This window comes from Heterocephalus glaber, unplaced genomic scaffold (genome assembly GCF_053883595.1).
Source record: "Heterocephalus glaber isolate CG9 unplaced genomic scaffold, H.glaber_assembly_v1.0 deba00001572, whole genome shotgun sequence".
Lineage (NCBI taxonomy): Eukaryota > Metazoa > Chordata > Mammalia > Rodentia > Bathyergidae > Heterocephalus > Heterocephalus glaber.
The window spans coordinates 13,309,435-13,328,887 of record NW_028258357.1 but is presented as its reverse complement, the minus strand read 5'-3'; the positions used below and the strand labels follow the sequence as shown (position 1 = coordinate 13,328,887).

The 19,453-nt window shown below is 45.6% G+C and overlaps 1 protein-coding gene across 6 annotated transcripts in view; it reads left to right on the top strand.

Annotated features, from left to right (window-relative positions):
* Tmcc3 (transmembrane and coiled-coil domain family 3) overlaps window positions 1-19,453 on the top strand; it is a 216,354-nt gene that overhangs the window by 51,868 nt on the left and 145,033 nt on the right. For 2 of the 6 annotated variants that reach the window (XM_087192596.1, XM_087192598.1), the window contains exons 1-3: window positions 337-545; window positions 3,467-3,572; window positions 7,655-7,737. In XM_087192596.1, the coding sequence (XP_087048722.1) occupies window positions 7,702-7,737 (36 nt within the window). In that variant the 5' untranslated portion in view covers window positions 337-545; window positions 3,467-3,572; window positions 7,655-7,701. Of the gene's footprint in view, window positions 1-336; window positions 546-3,466; window positions 3,573-7,654; window positions 7,738-19,453 lie in introns of those variants that run through there. The other 4 variants (XM_087192597.1, XM_087192599.1, XM_013072291.3 and 1 more) reach the window with 4 other exon arrangements.

Sequence of the window (19,453 nt, the reverse complement as noted above, 5' to 3'; positions counted from 1 at the left end):
ACAAAACTCCATTTTGCTACTGAAAGTCGGAGTTCTTGCCATGTAACATCATAAAGAGGGCATCCTCTGTAAAGGATGTTTTCCAGTGTCAGAGGGTGATCTTCCTCCAGCTTCCAAACCCAGATGTTTTGAAACCCAAATGCAGAACTGCAGACCTGCTTGTTTCTGCCTCGAACCACTACAGCGGTCTTCTCTGTGTTGGCCAGCAGATGGGGATGGTGCTGCTTGTGCAGCTTAAATTTCCTGTTATCTGTTCATTGCTTTAAATCCACCCATGGTACAGATTCCTTATAGGAGACGTGAGGAAGTAGAGGTGAACACACAGGGTTTGAGAGGTTGAAATCGCACGATCCCACTGGCTGTAGATGATCTCTGCTGATGCTCAGACAGTGAGGTCTCTGTTGCAGACGGAACCAGCTCAAGTCTGCGATGCACAAGTCATTTCTCATAGACATCCGTAGCCTGGAATGATTGCAGATCACAGGGTGAAGCAAAACAGTTCTCAACCAAATCCTGCTCCAGGGACATACAGGATCCTACAAAAGGTGAGTAAGCAGGTGCATGGTCTGTGATATAGGTGTGCTGGGGAGGACCCAGCTCTCTCCTTTTGGCCACTCAGACCAGTGCCTTGTATGGACGGCAGTCCTAGGCCCGTGCAGCAGTAGAATCACCTGGGCGTCCAGTCGTCCTGGCTCGGCCTCCAGAAGCCACTTAACAGAGGTAGCGAGAAGGGCTGTCACACTCAGAAGACGGCAGAGTTGCCTACACAACATTCCTGGCTGGGACACCTGTCAGACCTATTTCATTGTCAGTAAAAATCATTTCTAATGGGCCAGGGATTTGGCTCAGTGGTTCTGGTGCTTGGCTTGCAAGTGCAAGGTCCCGAGTTTGATCCCTGCTACAAAAAAAAAAAATTATTTCTAATATCCACCATGCCTGTTACTAGACCTTCTGATATCCATCCAAGGTAAAGGTAGCCAAAGCCTTAGAATATCCACCTCAGAGTATCTGGTTTTTTTTAGTCTTTCAAATGCTAAAGAAATGCTCCTAGAGTATAAATGAAAACCCACATACCTCTACGTTTATTTTGTTAATTTTTATTATGTTTATTTTGAAGAGAATAAGAGATACTTTTTCAATTTATAGTTGTGTGTGTGATATATAAATTGCTTGACACTTTCAGTTTATATTCATTGTGTGTATATTATTGCTTAACAGAAGTGGAGTAACTTGCTACATGTAGTTTTATAACCTACCTTATTCTTTAATAACATGTTATAAGTGTATTTCCAAATCGGTGTACTTTTGCATTATCAGTTTTAATGGCTACATAGTATTCTACGCTACGACATATTTACTCCCAGCTACTATTGACCAACCTGTGTGGTTTTTATAACTTTTTGCTATTACAGGCACCAATATAACAATTTTCTTTGTATGTGTTTCTTTGTGTGCTTGGTTATTCTATTAAGATGCATTCCTAGAAGTAGAATTGCTGAATTGTAGGGTATGTAATTAAAAAAAACTGTTTTAAACAAGATTTCAAATTACTCTTTCAAAGAATGTAGCTATCTTTACTCCCACCAGCGTCTGCTTTCTTAAATACCCTCCCACAGTGCAAAGAATTAAAGAAGTGTTTTTTCCCACCAATAGGCAAATAAATGGTAACTCACGCTGATCTTACTGGTATAGCAAGACTTTAAAAAAAATATTTGCTGCCTATTTGCATTTATTCCTTTTATTATTGTCTCAAATATATAGGAAAACTGATCCTCCACACAATTATTATTCCTATCCGTTGCCAGATGCCTTTTAATTTTATATATATTTAGATTCCAAAATGTAAAGTCAACTTAAAGCAGTTATATCACCAAATTTGCATTTCCCAGTTCAAGCCCCAGGTGAAAGCAGGCTGTGCTTAAACTGTGGTGTTTCGGGTTCCCCACAGGACCAGTCTGGTGTTGGCACCTCCTGCAGGTGGAGGGATGCTCTTCAGTGGCCAGGTGACCAGGAGGTGCGTAGGTCCTCCTGCTACGGGAATATTCATGCCACACAATAGGAGACAGAAGCTTAGAGCTCTTGAATCAATGGGTGGATGTAGACAGGTGAAGTGATAATTTAACCCCCAGAGGGACACCTTCTCAGCAGAGTTACCTGCTTTTCTGGTCTAGAGCTGATTAGACTAAGGAGCAGATTGCGTCTTCAGTTCATGGGCTGATGTGCTTTGAGGAAGTTGGATGGGGAACAGTATTTCTCCTCCCTGCGCCTCCTCAGCGTCTCAGAATCTAGCTAATGCATTCCAGACCGAAGGGCAGCTCTGAGAGAGACTTTTCTAAGTCGCTTAGAGAGTGAGAAAGAGCACTCGCTTCCGAAGGCACGTGACCCTGCTCTGTGGCTACCTGTGGCACAATGCTCAGAATCGCTTCTGAAACGTGGACTCTGAACAAAAATCTAGGGCCTACTCCGAGAATGTGTTGAAAGGCAAGAATCACCAGAAATTCACCTACAATAAGCCTGGCTTACTTGAGGTCTTTCTGAGAGAATAGGTTTCCAAAATCTGGACAAAGTAAGCCAGACCCTGAGAGGTGGGGTCCGCTCTGCTCGGCTCTGTCCTGGTCTGTCTGACCCTTGGCTTCTTGCTTTTCTCCGTGACCCTGAGCCTTCCATGACCTTGCTGCCCTCTCCGCTGCCCTTCTCATTCCCCAAGCTGAAACCCCGCCCTTGTTTCTTCTTCCAAGTCCTTCCTCCTGCCCTGTCTCCTGACTCCCAGGCCTCGTCCATCAAGCAGCAGTGAACTGCTTTTAAACATGCACTTTGTAGATGGGCACGGCAGGGCACACCTGTAATCCCAGCCCTCGGGAGGCAGAGGTAGGAGGATCACCACAAGTTTGAGCCAGCTTGGGCTGTACAGTGAGTTCAAGGGCAGCCTGAACTACTTAATGAAACCCTGTCTCAAAAAACAAGCAAAAACAAAACAAAACAACATGCACTTCTCTAAAACCTGTCCTTTTGTATCCATAACTTGCCAAGTAATAAACTCTTTTTTAAAAAGATCAATTTAAAATACAAAAAGGCTATATTCTCAGAGAGAGTAGAGAGTAAATGACAAAAGGAGACTCCTTCTCCCCTGCCCTACCCCACCAGCTGTAATGTGCCATAAGTGTTGTGGGTTTGTTGTTTATCTTTTCAGAGTTTTCCTATTCAGATATAAACGCTTTTTGTGTATTAAAAAAATCTGTCTACAAAAATAAGATCACATTGTATAACTTGCCTTTGAAACTTAATGCACTCTATGCAGGTTTTATTTCATGGGTTTATTGCTCTGGTGTAGGGCTGTGTCCTAACTTACTGAAACTACTTCCCGTTGGTGGACATTCATTTTCTCTCTGGTGTTTCAGTGTTGCGCACAGTGATACAATAAACATCGTTTCACATTGTCCTTTGTGTATGTTTCCTGGCATTTCAGATGAAACATCGGAAGAGGAGATACTGGTGAACTGCTGAATACTGATGAGTTGCTGGGTTGCTTGATAAAGTTTCTGCGCTAACTTGCACCCCATCTTCAAGTCCCTGTAAGTGTTACCTTCTCTGGGAAGCGGGATCGCCAGACTTCCTGCCTTTCTCCTAAAGTGTCCACAGGGACAGGTCTCAGTTTTGGCACTTCTGCCATTTGAATATTGGTTAAATAGTTTGTCTCTATGGCTGGCTTTTAGGCTCTTTCTTTTTCTTTTTTATTCTTATTTTCTGATTTCATTAGTAACACATTTCACTATGTAAAATTCTACCATTACGGAAATCCTGGACATTAAGGAAATGCCTATCTTTTTTTTTTTTTCATGTGGGTTTGTTTTGCTTTGTTTTGAGACAGGGTTGACTACATATTCCAGGCTGACCTTGAACTCACTCTGTAGCCCAGGCTGGCCTTGAACTAGCCTGCGGCGATCCTCCTGCCTCAGACTTCCAAGTGCCGGGACAACAGGACTGCGCCAGCACACCCGGCAAAATGCCTGTTTTAGAGAGCCTTTCTCTGTTGCCCTGTGCTTGTTTCTCTTGTTAGCATGTGCAGTTCACCCCACAAGAGCAGCTGCACACATCCATCTCACCCTAAGCCTGAGTTCCAGGAGGATTGGGGTCGTCTCTCTCTGTTTTCATGCGATAGCACCTAACACGGCCCCTGGTACATGGCGCATGCTCAGTGTGCGTCCCCTGAATGGATGGGAGGACGCTGCCTTCGAAGCGTGTGCTGTTACATGGGTGCCTGCGATAGATACGTGTGACCAACAGAGGCCTTTCCTGAAGGGAAGGGAAGGCCTTGCAGAGCCTGCCCAGAAATGAATGCTGATGCTATTCACTGTCTTCCCCATGATTTGGTTTCATAGCTGTTAGGAACTATTTAGTGTCTCTAACAAAGCCAATGCGGGAGCCCGGGAAGCAGTTATTAGCTGCAGTGGATTGGTTTGCCGATGTGATTTGTGGCCGTGTGTGTTTATTAAACACTCACTCTGTGCTCCTGAAGGCAGCAGCCCCTGCATTGGCAGAGTCAGGCAACCTGGTAAAGTCAGATGTGAAGCTAGGCCCTGCTCAAATGCCTGGATCTAACAGCAGCAGGCATAATAGCTACCACTTTGTAGACCTGATCACGTGTTGTTTTAGGTACCATTTAACCCTCATAAGAGCACTGTGAGGAAAATACTGTTTTTCTCCAGGTTCCGTATGATACTCAGTCCCTGGAGGTGAACATCACAAGGTCTCATCACTCTTAAGTAGTGGTACGTGGGTTTGAATCCAGGTCTGTTCAGTTATAAACAGTCTTAGTTACTTTTCTTGTTGCTAAGACAAAATACCTGACACCCAAAGCTAAAGGAGGGAAGGGTTATTTTGGCTCATACTTTGTAGAGGTTTCAGTTCATAGTTGGCTGCTCCAAGGCAGGGTGCCATGGCAGAGGGGCATCACAGAGGAGAAACAGTTCATGGCGGCCAGAAGGCAGCAAAACAGCAATGTAGCAAGGAAGGAGCAGCTGGCCTGCCTTCTTTCTGTCCTTTTATATCCATCCAGGCTACTCACCCTTTGGGTGGTGCTTCCCACACCCGGGAGGGCCTTCCCATTATCCACACCCAGGACTATGCCAAAGCAATCAGTGGACTAATTTAGTAACCACACGCCCTTAATCCAAGCATCACACACCCTAGATCCAGCCACCTCTGAAAAGCCCCACGCATGACTGCATGAGGCTTTGGGTGGCCATCTAGACACAAGCTATAACATAAACCACCTAGACTCTTTTTTATAAAAGTTCCTCCTTTCTTATTCTCTAGCCCCAAAACAGTCCCTCCACCTTGGCATAGGGAAAGTAGATTATCTGATGGAAAAGTTGGGAGTGCTTCTGCTTGTTCACAAAAACAGTGTGGAATCCTCAAGAAACCATCTCATCTTTGTGAACTTTATTCTCCCCGTCTACACTGATGGCGCCCTGGCAAGGACAGGGATTGGTTCAGGGGGTCACATTCTCCTGGGGGAGGAGCAGGAGACCCTGTGACAATCACCCATCCTTACTTTGTGTGTGGCAGGAGACTTCCAGAGACCACTGCAGGAACGAGAGGTCTGGAGAGAGAGAATTTAATAGAATTAGACATAAGTGAGTTAAAAACTAGAACCAGAATCACAAGGGTAGGCTGATCCATGGATCCCATGAGGTCACAGACAGCACAGATTGCCCCAAAGCCATCCTCCTACATGGAGGCTAAAGTGACCTTGTAGGTTAGATTTTTATTATAGCCTATTGTTATGAGACATTTATTTCACTTTTATGAACCTGTAGAAAACGAGCTATGGGCCCACAGTCACAAAAATCCTGAAATGTTTGCGGAAATTCTTTGCTTATTACACCTCAGATTGTGTAGCATTTGTGGTAGGACTTGGAGTTCGCACTCTGCAGTTAGGCACGTGGCGACTGTGTCTTCATAAGACATATGGTAACTCATAGTAAAGAGTTTATGTAATAACTTCGTGTCATGTCAGAGCACTTTTTGTCTACCAAATGATTTACATACGCTTAAGAAAAAATATTTCTGTTTCCAGAACATTTTGGGTTTCAGAATTGTAGATAAAGGATGGTAGGCCTACGTTTTTCCTTTTTAAAGGTAGTAGGCTGGCAGAAGTTTCATGTGTGGGCCACCAAATATATGCTAGAGAGAGGACCCTTGTGGCCCTGTTAGAGGCAAAATAAGCCTTGTTTCCATGGGGGGCCGGCCTCCCTGGCAGTGGGGAGCTGTCTGGCACCATTTCTGTGGATGACCCCGTGGCAGCTTCATTCCAAGCTTGGCAGTCTCGGGGGTGGGGAGATCTCTCTGCTCCCCAGTACCATCCCACCGGTCCCTCCAGCCTCCTTCCCTTTCTCCTCCCCGAAGTGGATCTGAGAGCGGCCAGTTCCCACCGTCATCTGGGCAGGGACTGTCGCAGCTCTCAGTACTCAGCGGCTGCATTTCTGGTCACTGCACACTCCCGGGCCTTTGTTTCTTCCCCTGGGAGTGCTCACCATGGAAACCATCACAGCGCCTCTCCTCCTGGCCCCAGGTGGTCCCTGAGGCTTGGCCCACAGTGTGCCACATGAATTCGCTGTCTGTCTCCCAGCTTTGCTTCTCATGACCATGGCTTAGCTGGCTCTTCGCTTGATCCCGAGGGGGAGTTGTGCTTCTGCAGAGAGATGTGATTCTGCACACCTGGTGACCCTGCTCAGTGGGAGACACTCACTTTCACACCCACAGCAATGCCTCCCTGTTTCCAAAGGGACTAGGACAGCCCAAAACCAGATGGTTTAACCCACTCTGGTTCCTTTAGGGCTCTGTTTAGCGACCCTGTATCTGTTTTCAGAGTGCAACAAGCAGAGGGTGTCCTCAGAGACCATTTATACCCGTAAGTGGCTGCCTGCTGCTGGTGGTAGTGGCCAAAGCTTGACAGAACCCTGGGCTTCTCCAGCATCTGATTTATCAGAGTGCAGTATTCATGCCATGTGGTTCTTCCTTGGGCCGAGAGTCTTCAATCAGCCTGGTGACTTAAGTTGCCAAGGAAACCATGTCTAGTGAGACCTCAAGATTTACCGGCTGTTCCCAGGCTGCAAGGTTTTCTCCAGAATTCTTGCTGACACAGTTTACTTACTAACCGCCCAGCCCCAGGGAAATATAAATCTTTGAGCTTTTCCACACAGCTCACCTTCCTGCAACAGGAGTGCAAAGAAGATGGGCTTCGGGGGCATCATGAACTTCTGGAAATTGTACACACTGTTTTGTGTGGATGGATGGATGGATGAATGGATGGGCCATTTTGGGAGGCGTGGAGAGGCTTGTACTGCATTCTCAGCCCACATTCTGAAGCCGTACAGCCTTGAGCCAGCGATTTAAGTCTTCTGAGCCTCTGAAAAGTGAGAATCTTACTAGCTCTTATCCCATTCATTAACAGTGAGGTTAGAATGAAAGAGTGCATGTGAACTACCTAGCACAATGTCCACCCACCTTCCATAGATGTTAGCTATCACGGTTTGTCTGTGCGCCTCAAAGGGTATAGTAGTAGGCTTGATCTTTGTTACTTAGAATCAGATAGCAGAGTATAGTTTCTAATGATTGTCAACATTTTCTGTAACCCCTCATGCTGTACCAGGCATCTTCACAGAACTGCCTCGTGTGATCTGCATCACATCCTGGAAGATGGGCCAGCGCGTGTACCACTCTCCCCTTTTACAGGTGAGGAAACTGAGGCTCAAGGGAGACCAAGACCACCCATCTAATTAGACTCAGAAAATTTGATCCTGCTCTCAGTCTGGTGGACAAACAGGTCTTACAACAAGCAGTGACAGCCCAGGCTGTGTCGAGAGCCTGACTCCTGAAGAGTGTTGTAGGTTACGGCAGCAGCAGGAGCTAAAGGCCCGCAGGCAGGGGGCGCTCAGGGGCCAGGGTTCTCTCTGCAAAAGCCGGGTGGGAGGTGAACACAGATGTGAGACAAAAGTGAAGTCTCCTTTGCACCCTTAAAAAGGAGGTGAACATGCAGAGGAAGAGGAAGACACGGGGCAGAGAAGTAAATTATCACTTGTCGGCACACTCCAAACCATGCAGCCATTGACAGTAATTCGGAGCAGACCACAGCCGGAGAACGAGAATGTGTGGTGTTAAGTGAGGAAGAGCGGATATTTGATGGCCTGTAGACAAGATTCCAGCTGAGGACGACCTATCCCACAAAGGTCAAAGACTGAGAAGTTATGCAGAAGCAGGAAAACAACTCTTGTGTTAGGCTGGTAGATTTTAAAGCTTATTTGGAAGCTTCTATAGTTTTGCTTTAGTTGCTTACAGTACACTGCCTGGGCCGGGGATTTAGCTCAGTGGTTCTGGCGCCTGCCTCGAAAGTACAAGTTCCTGAGTTTGATCCCCCGTACCAAAAAAGAAAGAATCCAACCATACAATATGCTGCCTGATTGGTCGAGCTTCTAGCATTCTCGGGGGGCATCCACCCTCTTCAGTCCCAGTTCCTTAATGCGTCATTTGCTGCCTCTTGCAGGTGCTGTGCTTGTTTGCAACTTGTCACCAACTCCTCGACAGCCTCACCCACTGCTAGAGACAAACACGCTCCCCCTTGTTCTCAGAAACATCCCTAATTAATGTCCCCCCTTTGTTCCTGAGGAAGAAGAAAAGGCAGTGCCAGTTAGTGAACAAGGCTCCTCCTGGGATCTTGAGGGATTAAGCAGGGAAATTAAGTAATCAGGTGACAACGGAAATAACCGAGTGTCGGGCAGCAGTGCCCATTTGACCCAGCTTATTACTGTTTGGAGACTGGTGCTTTTGGACAATTGCCTGGCTGCGCCTACGCTTTCCGTGGGGATTACAGGCCACGTTTGCTCTCCGTGTGTTCTTAAAAGCATTTAGTGGGAACCTTCCTGTTCTTGCAGGTCAGTGGGAAAGGCGGCCTGACTGGGCTTCAGCGAGCAGCCTTACCTGCCAGTGCCCTATTATGGGCTGTGTGTTTCTCGGTTCTGTCCCTGCTGAAGGCAGTCTCGAGACAGTTAATAATTGTGTTTAAGATCTGATGTCTGGTATTTGCTTGAACTTGCTCCAGTCCATATCCAGAAACTGTGAGAAGCTCTGGAATTAGAAGAGTGAGGTCCATGTGGGGCTCATTGTACTATGGCCTTTAACATGTTTGTTTGAAAATTGTCATGAGGTAAAAATGTCAATAGCACTTAAAAGGCTGGTAGGAACAAAATACCAGAAGTAAGTGTGGGCAACGCCCCAGGTGACAGTAGCCCTTGTCATTCCCTTTGGGGAGACCCATCTGCATGTGCTGGGCCCTGCCTGGGACCCTAGGGATGCCCAGGCTGGCAGCTGCCGTGGACGCTGAGCTCCTCCCAGGGCAGGTGACCCACCCCTTGCTCTCTGAGGGCATCTGTGCTGGTGTGTTTGGTGAGAGGTCAGGAAATCATCAGTTTGTTATTTGCTCTTTCATTCAATAAATATTGCCAGGGTGCCATTCCAGATGCTGAGGGTCCAGAGCAAGGTTCTGGTGAGGTGCAGGAAACAGTGGGGTGCTGGTGTTGAACACGAACTTGAGTCCTAAGCAAGGCCAGGCCAGGTGGGGACATGTGCCACGAAGAAAGTCCCATGGGACCGTGTGGTGGCCAGGGAGGGTGGGGAATTGGAGAAGATCTGCTGAGGAGCCACTGTGAGAGCTGAGTCACCACAAGGAGACCCCACCACTGGCCTTGAGGGGAGCAGCTGTCCAAATGCAGGGCACTGCTGGGAGGGGTGCAGCCATGGCAGGGTGGAAACAGCCGGCCACCTTGGTAGCTCTTCCTGCTCCACTGTTCCTCTCAAATGCATTGCTTCCCAAAGATCAGCTCATCTCCTTGGGTTCTGTTTTTCACTCATTTGTCTTCCTAGCTCCTCTCTGAGCTTCCGCAGATGTTCTGTGCTGACTTTTGATTCGGGAGCCCTCTCCCGCTGAAAGGCGACCAGGCTGGCCACAAGGGGGATTTGCGCGGATTAGTGTGCTGCATGTCTAGCACTGACTTCATCGCTTTGGAAATGAGTCATGAGGCTGAAGTCAGGACAACCACATCCAGATCTTCGCTTATTTTTCACAAGTTGAATCTGAGATATTTGGTTGATGATATAATGAGGCATTGTTTTTGGTGTGATTTAATTAAAAAAAAATTTTTTTTTTGAGACAGGTTCTCACTGTATAGTTCAGGCTGGCTTTGAACTCAATATGTAGCCCAGGCTGGCCTTCAACTTGTGGTGATCCTCCTGCCTCAGCCTCCAGAGTGCTGGGCTTACATGCGTGCACCACAATGCCTCGCTGATTTTTAAATTTTTATTTTGAAAACAACATTCCTTGTATGAGGAGAGCATAAGGATGTGCAGATTGGTATTGGTCTTAAAAATATGCATTCTTTTGACCAGAAAAATCCCATCTCTAGTAGTTTATTCTAAGAAGATAATCATGGGTGTGTACAAAGGTTTTGCCTAGAAAAATCTTCATCCAGTGTTTGTAAGAATTAAATGGGAAATGATGTAATATTGAGGCATAGGAGATGGATGAAATGATTGTGGTACATCTCTGTGATAGAATAGTATGCAGCCATTTAACATGGTATTGTAGGGTGAGTGGGCAACCCACTTGCCAGTCCTCTTTCTGTCTCTTAGATAGAAGCTTGCTTTCTCTCAATAATTCTTCCTATTCTTTTTTTCCCTACTCTTAAAAAAATTAAATAAAATTATATTGTAGGAGAGTAAATTTTATGGCATGAAAAGCTGTTTGTTACATTTTATGTCATGAATACATTTGGCTGCAACTAATAACAATTATTAAAAAGGGCTATAATAAATAGGAATTAATTTCTCTCACATAACATGAAGACTGATGTAGGCAGCTTCTGGCACTGGTTCAGTTGATTCAGTAACATCAAAACCAATGAAAAAACAATACCAATGCCTCTCCCTTTCCTGAGGACATTCTAATGGATGACACCTCATGGTCATAAGAGAGCTGTTGCAGCCTCAGAAATCCAGTCCACCTCTGGGGCAGAGAGGAAACAGGAGTGGTAATTGCTGGCTCTCTACTACTTGTCAGGAAAGCAGAAACTTTCCTGGAAGCCAGCTGACATTTCTTTGCATTCTATTGGCCAAAACAATGTTACATGGCAACCTTTCATTGCAAGAGATGCTAAGGAAGTATTTAGCTCTTCAAGAGCTGAGGGAGATGAAGGTTAGGACTGAGTGTTGGAGCAGCCAAATCACAGGGTCTGCTGCCCAGTATGAAGTGAAAAAATGTAGTTTTCAGAATAAAATTTACAACAGGACCCATTAAGATATATAAAATAAAATGTAGGGCCAGGGATTTAGCTCAGTGGTTCCACTGCCTGCCCCGAAAGCACAAGGACCTGATTTTGTTCCCTGTACCAGAAAAAAAAAAAAAAAAAAGTAAAGCTACTGATTTTTTTAATTAGGAAAAAGTACTTTTTTTTTAATGAGGAAAAAGTACTTTAAAATTTTATTTGAGCCATTTTCTTTTTTCATATTTTCAATATTTTATGCAATATAGAGTTAAGATGACTCTAACTCCTGTCAGCCATTTTACAAGTGTTGAATCTCTGGATACTGGGAATATAAGTAGGATTTGTCATGCCTGGCCTAAATGAGACCTCCGCAGCAAACATGATGTTCTATGCAAACAACAGGCTGCTCTTAGTAAATAGGACAGATGGTCATGAAGAAAATTTAGGACAGAGTACACAATCTCCCCTTGCTGAGAAGTCCAGTGATTGTCTGCACACCTGCGCTGACTGTCCTTGGACCCTTGGTCATAAACATTCCTTATGATCATAGCCACTTCTGAAGCCCCATATAAACTTAATTTATCTCTCTCCAAGCGAGCTGCTGAGTTCTCTCTCTCTCTCTCTCTCTCTCTCTCTGCCCATCCACACACAGATAAAATAAATTTGGCTCTTCTCAGCTAGCTGCTGAAATCTGCCCCCAGTTTCAGTCCCTGTTCACACCCAGACAGGAAAAAAGCTTTTTCTCACACAAAGCCTGTGTCTGAGTGGCCTCTAACATGCCGTTTATAACAGGATTATGGACTTATTTTTCCTTTCCTTTTTTTAAAAAAGCAAACATTTTCTATAATAAACATCTATTACTTTTCTTAAAAATTATAAAAGATGGTTTGTTAAATTTCATATCAAAGCAGATGAAATATATTTTTTAAATTTTTGTTTTCCTCACCTTCTCATTATAGACACAATTAAGTGAAGCTCAAGTAAGTAAGGGGGAGCTTATTCCAAGTCCATAGCCCATTAGAAGCTGTGCTTGGCCAGCCCTGTGGTCCCAGGATAAGAATAACTACTGTACTTGGTCTGTTTTGATTCTTTTAAATGCCATTGCTCTACTTTGGGGTCCTTTTCAAGCCAAATGTGGACTTTTAAATTCTCCCGACCAAGGACATCCTACCCTCCTCCTATTCTGTATTGTGCTTAGTGTTTTCTGACAGGAAGTGTCTTCCCCCATTCAAATTATTGATATCTAGGTGTGGTGGAATATGGTCAACTTGGAACACCCAGCTAAATGAGTCAGTATAGTTCTGGGCATGGAAGACCCATCTTCGGATTATTACCAGTGGCATAAAAAGAGAACTGGAGGGGAAGATCGTATGCTGTTGATTTTCTTGGAGATCCTTGCTGCACCTGTTTCTCATTGTCTGAGGAGCTTGGGTCCTTCCTGTCACCAGGAATGGCTGCTGTTCTCTCTGTGGGAGCTCTGGTCTTTGCCTTGAGCATCACTTCCTGGCTGCCTGGTGGCACAAATCTTTCACCCCTCCAGCGCAGACTTTCTAACTTCTACCACTGGCCTTTGGGCCTTCCCATTGAAGATCCTCCATATGGACTTGCATGAGACATTGCCGTGGGCTCTAGGCCTCTGGCTGGACTCATGGAGCTCATGGCCTTGGGCTCTCAGCCTTTAGCTGGGATTGTGTGGGACGTTGCTGTGGGGTCCAGACCCTTGGGTGGATTCTTTGGATCTCTAGTGAGCAGACAGATCTCTTGCACTCCTCTACATTTGACTTTTTGGGTTAATATTACAAAATAATCCTGTAAAAGTCCTGTACTAAATATATTCCCTTGCAAAGCCTGACTACAACACTGAGGTTGTACGTTCTATTTCAGAGTCAGTTGGTCATTTTCCGTTGGTTATTGAGTGAATATCTGTGTGGTCAGCACTACATTAGGTACTAGGAATATAATGATGACAAGACATGGTCCTGGGTTTGAAGATGTTTACACGGGCCTAAGAGGCAGACAAGGAAACAGGCAGTTACTGCACAGAGACACGGCCAGGCCTTGTAGGGTACAGGAGTAACATCTAGGGAGGTCCCCATAAGGAAGTCTCCCCACACAGAGATCTGCAAAGGGAAAAATTGTGAAGTAGGAAGACAGGTGTAGGAAGATGGAGCTGGGAAGCTTTTCAGGGAGAGGAAAACAGTTTTGTCCTTGTCCCAAACATGTCTGAGAGTTGGGGGGGCACTAGAATTCCTCCTGGAGAAGAGCTACTGTGGTTAAATAAATTACATAAGGAAAACTTAACCATTTCTGCACATCCCAAACTTTTATCACACACCTTATTACCAGACCTTTTTTTTCTCTAGAGCCTTAGACTTCACAATGTTTAATCTCTTTAGTGTCACTGAGTTATGTGACAGAGGCAAGTTCATATTTGTCTTCTAATATTGAATTTGAAAATATCATTACCCTTCCTTTTCCTGTTGGTCACCTTTTGGAGCAGATTGTAAGTTTGGTGTGGGAGGTGGTAGCTGAGGTATTTTCTGGAAGCAGACTCTCAGTGTTGCCTTTGGTTCACTGTAGAATGAAGCTTGTGAAGAAGCGAGGCATGAGGGATAAAAAGGTAAATTGGCTTAAAAATTTAGTAAGTTTACAAATGAGACTGCATCAAATTAAAAAGCTTCTGCACAGCAAAGGAGAGAATCAACAGAGTGAAGAGACTACAGAATGGGAGAAATCTTTGCCTTCTACTCTTCTGATGAGGATTAATATCTAGAATATTTTTACAAATCAAAAATATTAACTTTAAAAATCCCAGTCAATAAATAGGCAAATGAATCAAATAGACATCTCGAAAGAAGAAGTACAAATGCCCAATTAATATATGAAAAAGTGTTCAGAATCTTTAGCCTTTAGGGAAATGGAAATCAAAATTACATTGACATCTCAGGATTTCATTTCACCCAAGGCAGAATGGCTGTTATCAAGAAAACAGAAAACAATGAATGCTGGCATAGATGGGGGCAGTTCCTACCCTGTTGGTGGGAGTGTAAATTAGCACACATAGTAGGTATTCTGCAACTATCCATCCTATAACAGGGAAGAAAACTTATACTCCACTCATATTTGGAAGGAAAATGTAGCGTATGTTTCTACAGCAAACCCAATCTTTACTGGAGGCCCTCTGCTCTCCTAAGCAGGACAGCAGAGGAAACCCAAATCTTACTCCAACCTGATAATTTTGTTCCATTCAGCAACTTACGTAGGCTTTTTACATAGCATGCACTCGCATGCGCACACGCACACACACACACACAGTAATGAATTATTTTAGTAGGTATTGATGAGAACAAAATTAATGCCACTCATTAAGTTCGCTAAGAGCTTTCTGCACTCAGGACATTGATTTAGAAGATAAGGCACAGTTTGAGCCATTTCTGATTCCAAAAAGTAAACAAATGTAAAGAAATGCTATCGTTCCTTGGCAGTTTTCAAGTAAGTCTTTAGTGTCCATTTATTACCATGCAGGAAAAAAGTGAGCGAACTTTTTGATCTGAGTATCAGAAGCAAGGTCTTCTTCCTTCAGTACACAGAGAGCTCGTCCAAGAGCCAGGTTCTTGGGCAGGAAGAGAATTAATCATCTAGTACCTTCCACTGTGACTCTACTGTGCTGTTTATTCTAGTGGACTCCATACAAGTGTTACGGTTTAGATGGAGAATGTCCCCCAAGTCTCATGTGTTCGGAGGTGGGGCTTTTGGAAGGTGATTAGATCATGTGGTGCTATACACATCAGTAGATTTATCCATTGATGAGTTCAGAGTTAATATGCTGGTCAGAAGAGGTGAATCACTGGGGGCTGACTTGGAAGGGTGGATTCTTGTCCCTGGCTCCTCTCTTCTCTCTCTACCTTCTGGCTGCCATGGGTTGAGAAGCTTTCTTCCACCATGTCATTTCTGCCTTGGAGCCAGCCAACAATGGACTGAACTCTCTAAAACCATGAGCCAAAATAAATCTCTCCTCCTTTAATTTGCTGGTGTCTGGTATTTTGTTCCAGTGATGGAAAAGTAACACAAATGTGCAGATTAATAATTTTTGCTGTCAGTGACTTTGACCTCTCTGAGTTATCTCCTGCTTAGCCAAAAATTCCATCACTACCACAAATAGGAAGTAATTAAAACTGAGGTCAGGGGCCAGGGATGTAGCTCAGTGGTGCCGCTGCCTGCCTTGCAAGCGAAAGGTCCCCAGTTTGATCCTCAGTACAAAACAAAAACAAAAACAAAAACAGGTCTTATTCCCAGCCATCTCTGCACTCAACCCCAGGAAGACGTGCCTAGCCACAGAAAGATGCACTCAGACTCTGCAGAGTCACACTCTGGTCTCTGGCTGAGTTTCCCCTCTTTTGGCTCCATCCTGCTGATTGGTTAGTTTTTGTTTTGATGGCAAATCCACAGTAAAGTGCTCAAACCATAAGTCTGGGCAAAGAAAGGCCACCTGGTGGGAGCTGGGGGATGTGGTGATGGCGCTGCCACCATCCCGATTCTGAGACTCTGAACCAGCAGCCGTGGAGGTGCAAGGTCAGCTAAGCCTGGTACCGCAATGCACCCCACCTACTTGTCAACCTCTGAAGCCTGAGGCTTAGACCAATCATTGCGCCTTCCTGAGCCTCAGCTTCTTTGGCCTCCAAAATCAGACCAGTAGTTCCTGCCCTGCTTATGTCACAGGGAGGAAGTGGTAAAGCTTGGTAAATACTTACAGCTCAAAGCTCAAGGGCTGGGGAGGGGGCAGAAGGCATTGCCATTTAATGAGCCAGGAGTTTCAGTTTAGGGTGATGAATATGGTCTGGAGGTAGGTGGTTTAGATCAGTGTGGCGAGCCTGTGGTGCACATGCCATTAGTTTTTCTTTTAAGACAAAAGATGTTGATGTATGAGTTGTTTTTTCTAAACTAAAACCTCAGTATTTGGGTTTAACTGCAGTGTTGGCACTTGACGATAAATAAGTGGATTTTGGGTTGCAGTTGGAGCACTTGGTTTCTAAAAGGTTCACCGTCACTGGTTATGATGGTTGTGCAATAATGTGAATATATTTAATGTCACTGAAGTATTCTATTAAAAATGGTTAAAATGGTGAAGTTTTTGTTTTGTCTTGTTTTGTTTTGTTGAGACTGGGCTTCTCCAGGCTGGCCTTGAACTTGTTTCGATCCTCCTGCCTCAGCCTCTAGAGTACTGGAATTACAAGCATGCACCACCATGCCTGGGTAAAATGGTGAACTTTATATAGTGTGTATTTTACTGTAAAATTTAAAAAATATCAACAGTTCTAATATTCATAGGCCTGTGAGTTATTGCAGGCTACTCTTGGATGTCAGCACACACCCTCTGCCTGCCCTGCTACAGCTGCTACTGCTCCTTCAGACGAGCCCCAGCCTGGCTTTGCCGTCCCCATGGCCTTGTCCTCTAAATGCACTGGCCAAGTGGCAGGGGTGTGGGATTGTCGAGACTGTGTCTCATCCTAGCTTTGCCAGGCTCTGTGGCTGGCATTGGATGTGCAGGGATGGATGCAGAAGTCTGGTCAGAGGTGCAAGCTTTGCCACAGCATTTGGACCTGGTGTGGGAAGGGCGATGATAGGGTAGCTGGGTGGGTGGGCAGTAGGAAACCTTCCTGCGGTCCTGGAGGCACATGCAGGAGTTAACCAGAGCGGGAGCTTGGCTGCCACCCACACTTCCCTTCATGTTCCCTTTGCTTTCGCGGTCTCTGCAAGCTGCTGCCCTTCCTTCAGCTAGAGTGCACTCTTTCCTTTCTTTCCCCACAAAACCCTCTTCATCCCTAAAGTGGCAGCTCTGGTGCTGCCTTCCATTTGGAAACATTACTTCCACCCAGCCAAAATTAATCTCCCCTCCTCCTGAGCTCCCACAGCCACCTCTTCCATCTCCATTTAGCACATATTTCATTCTGTCAGGTAACACAGCCCTTTATAGTTCTGCCTCTCTCGTTGGATATATTTTGGGATTTTTACAGCACCAAGTAAGACATTCGGACTGGAACCAGCCATAGCACAGAAGTGTTATTTATCAGAACGCAGGGTGTCTTCCCCGGACCAGCTTGCTCCTGGCTCTCTGCTCCACTTCCCTCTTCTCTGCTGCTTCCTGATCCAAATGGTGAAATGTGTTAGCCTTCCTTTACCGTGACAGGACACCTGGGAACATCAGTTTATATGGAAAAGTTGACTTTGGCTTATGGTTTCAGAGGTGCAGTCCATGGTGGGTTGGCTCTGTTGCTCTGTTGTCCTGTGGCAAAGGTGGGGAGTGTGGGGTTAAGCAAGGCTGTTCACCTCCTGTTGGTGGCAGTGGGGATCAAAGAACAAGGAGGGGGACAGGGTTCCAAAATCTCCTTCAAGGGCAAAGCCCTCTACAACCTACTTTCCTTCCACTCTGTCCTGCCTCCTAAATGCCCTACCACCTTCCACTATTGCCGTAGGCTGTTGACCAAACTTTTACACATGAGCCGTTAGGGGCCATTTCAGATCTGAACTCTGAAATGGGGAGATGACACCCAGTGATGGCTAGGTCTGGCCCACCTCTGCCTTTTGAGAGCTCAGCCCGGGTGCTTCCTGTCATGGTTGAGTTGGTGATCACCCTTTGGCCAGTTAACTTGGCCAGGGGAGGGGGAGCTCATGGATGCGCAAGGTGGCTGATGGCCGTGTGTGGGGGGCAGGAGGGACTCTAGGGTCTGTAAGCCCAGCTCTGGCCACTTGGCCTTTCCTGCTTTCCTCCCCAGTTTCCACCCTGTTCCCCCTCCCCACCTCCTCTGAGGCATTCTTCCTTCCCTCCGGGCTATTTCTTCTTTGCAAAGGCTGCTTCATGCATACATCCCTCCTATCAGTCCCCTGATAAGCCTTCCCATTTTGTTCATTTTCATTCAGTAATCACAGGAAATCCCAAGACTTCAGTTGCTGTTTACCTTCAAATTATAGTTACTGCTTCAATCTGAGTGCCTCCCCCATATCTTCTGCTGTCTAGAGGTCACCTCCATAAAATGTCCCACCATGTCCAGAACTCCAGGTACCATGCATCTCTTCCCCTCTCTGACTTTCTCCTGACCCATCTGCCCAGAGACAGCATCACCAACCACCCTGAGTCAAATCCAGGTCACTCTGACTCCTTGTTCTTTGCCTCCTAAATGTAATCTGTCACCAAACCCTTTCCCTGTTTCCTCCTGAGCACCTCTCACATCTGCCCGCTGTGAGGCCCGTGTCATCTCTCCTGCTCGTGCTGGGCTCCTCGTGGCACTTCATGGTGTGCTTCCTCATAGTGCTGCCCCAAGATTGTTCTAAATAAGCATGTCAGATCATGTCAGTCCTGTGTCTAAGCTCCTTTAGGGGCTCCTCATTGCTCTAGAATAAAAGTTGCACTTCCACGCCTGACATGGAAAATGAAGGTCATTATTTGCAAATGAAACCTTAACACAATGTAGAAAAGCAGAGAGCACTTCTTAAATTCCAAAAGGGAAAAGGATAGTTGGGATGCAGATCAGTGGTAAAATGTGTAATTAGCATGCACAAGGCCCTGGGTTTGATCCCCAGCACTGGGGAAAAAAGAGGGAGGAAGAGGAGGTGAGATCGTTAGGTTCAAGGAATATATTATCTCTCTGGTTTCTCTTTAAAAAGCTACCAAAAATAAAATAAAAAAGCTACGAAAATAAAATAAAAATGAAAAGCTACAAAAAATAAAAAGCTACAGCTGAGTTCAAGAATAGTAAAGATACTGTTCAAATATACCCGTACACCTAGGCTGCTATAAACCTACTTCTACAAAACCCCCAAAGAGCCGGGAGGCTCTGACAGTTAAGTGCACAGGCCCTAGGTAAAGCAGTGTCAGGTCTGAGTCTGTGTGGAACTCTCCAGCACCCTGGTAGGGCTGGACACAGCTTAGCTGTCTGCACGGTGGGCAGAGCCCAGCCCGGGCAGATGACCTCCCCTGTCGTCAGAGCATAGGCTTTGGCCAGGTGGCTGAATGGGCTTGCTTTGGAACAGGGAAAGGACACGTGGGTCCCTACCTGGGAAGGATTCTGTTGGTGAGAAAGAATAAGGGGATGAATGTTAGGTTGGTGCCCATGATGATTGGTATTTCATTTTCCTCC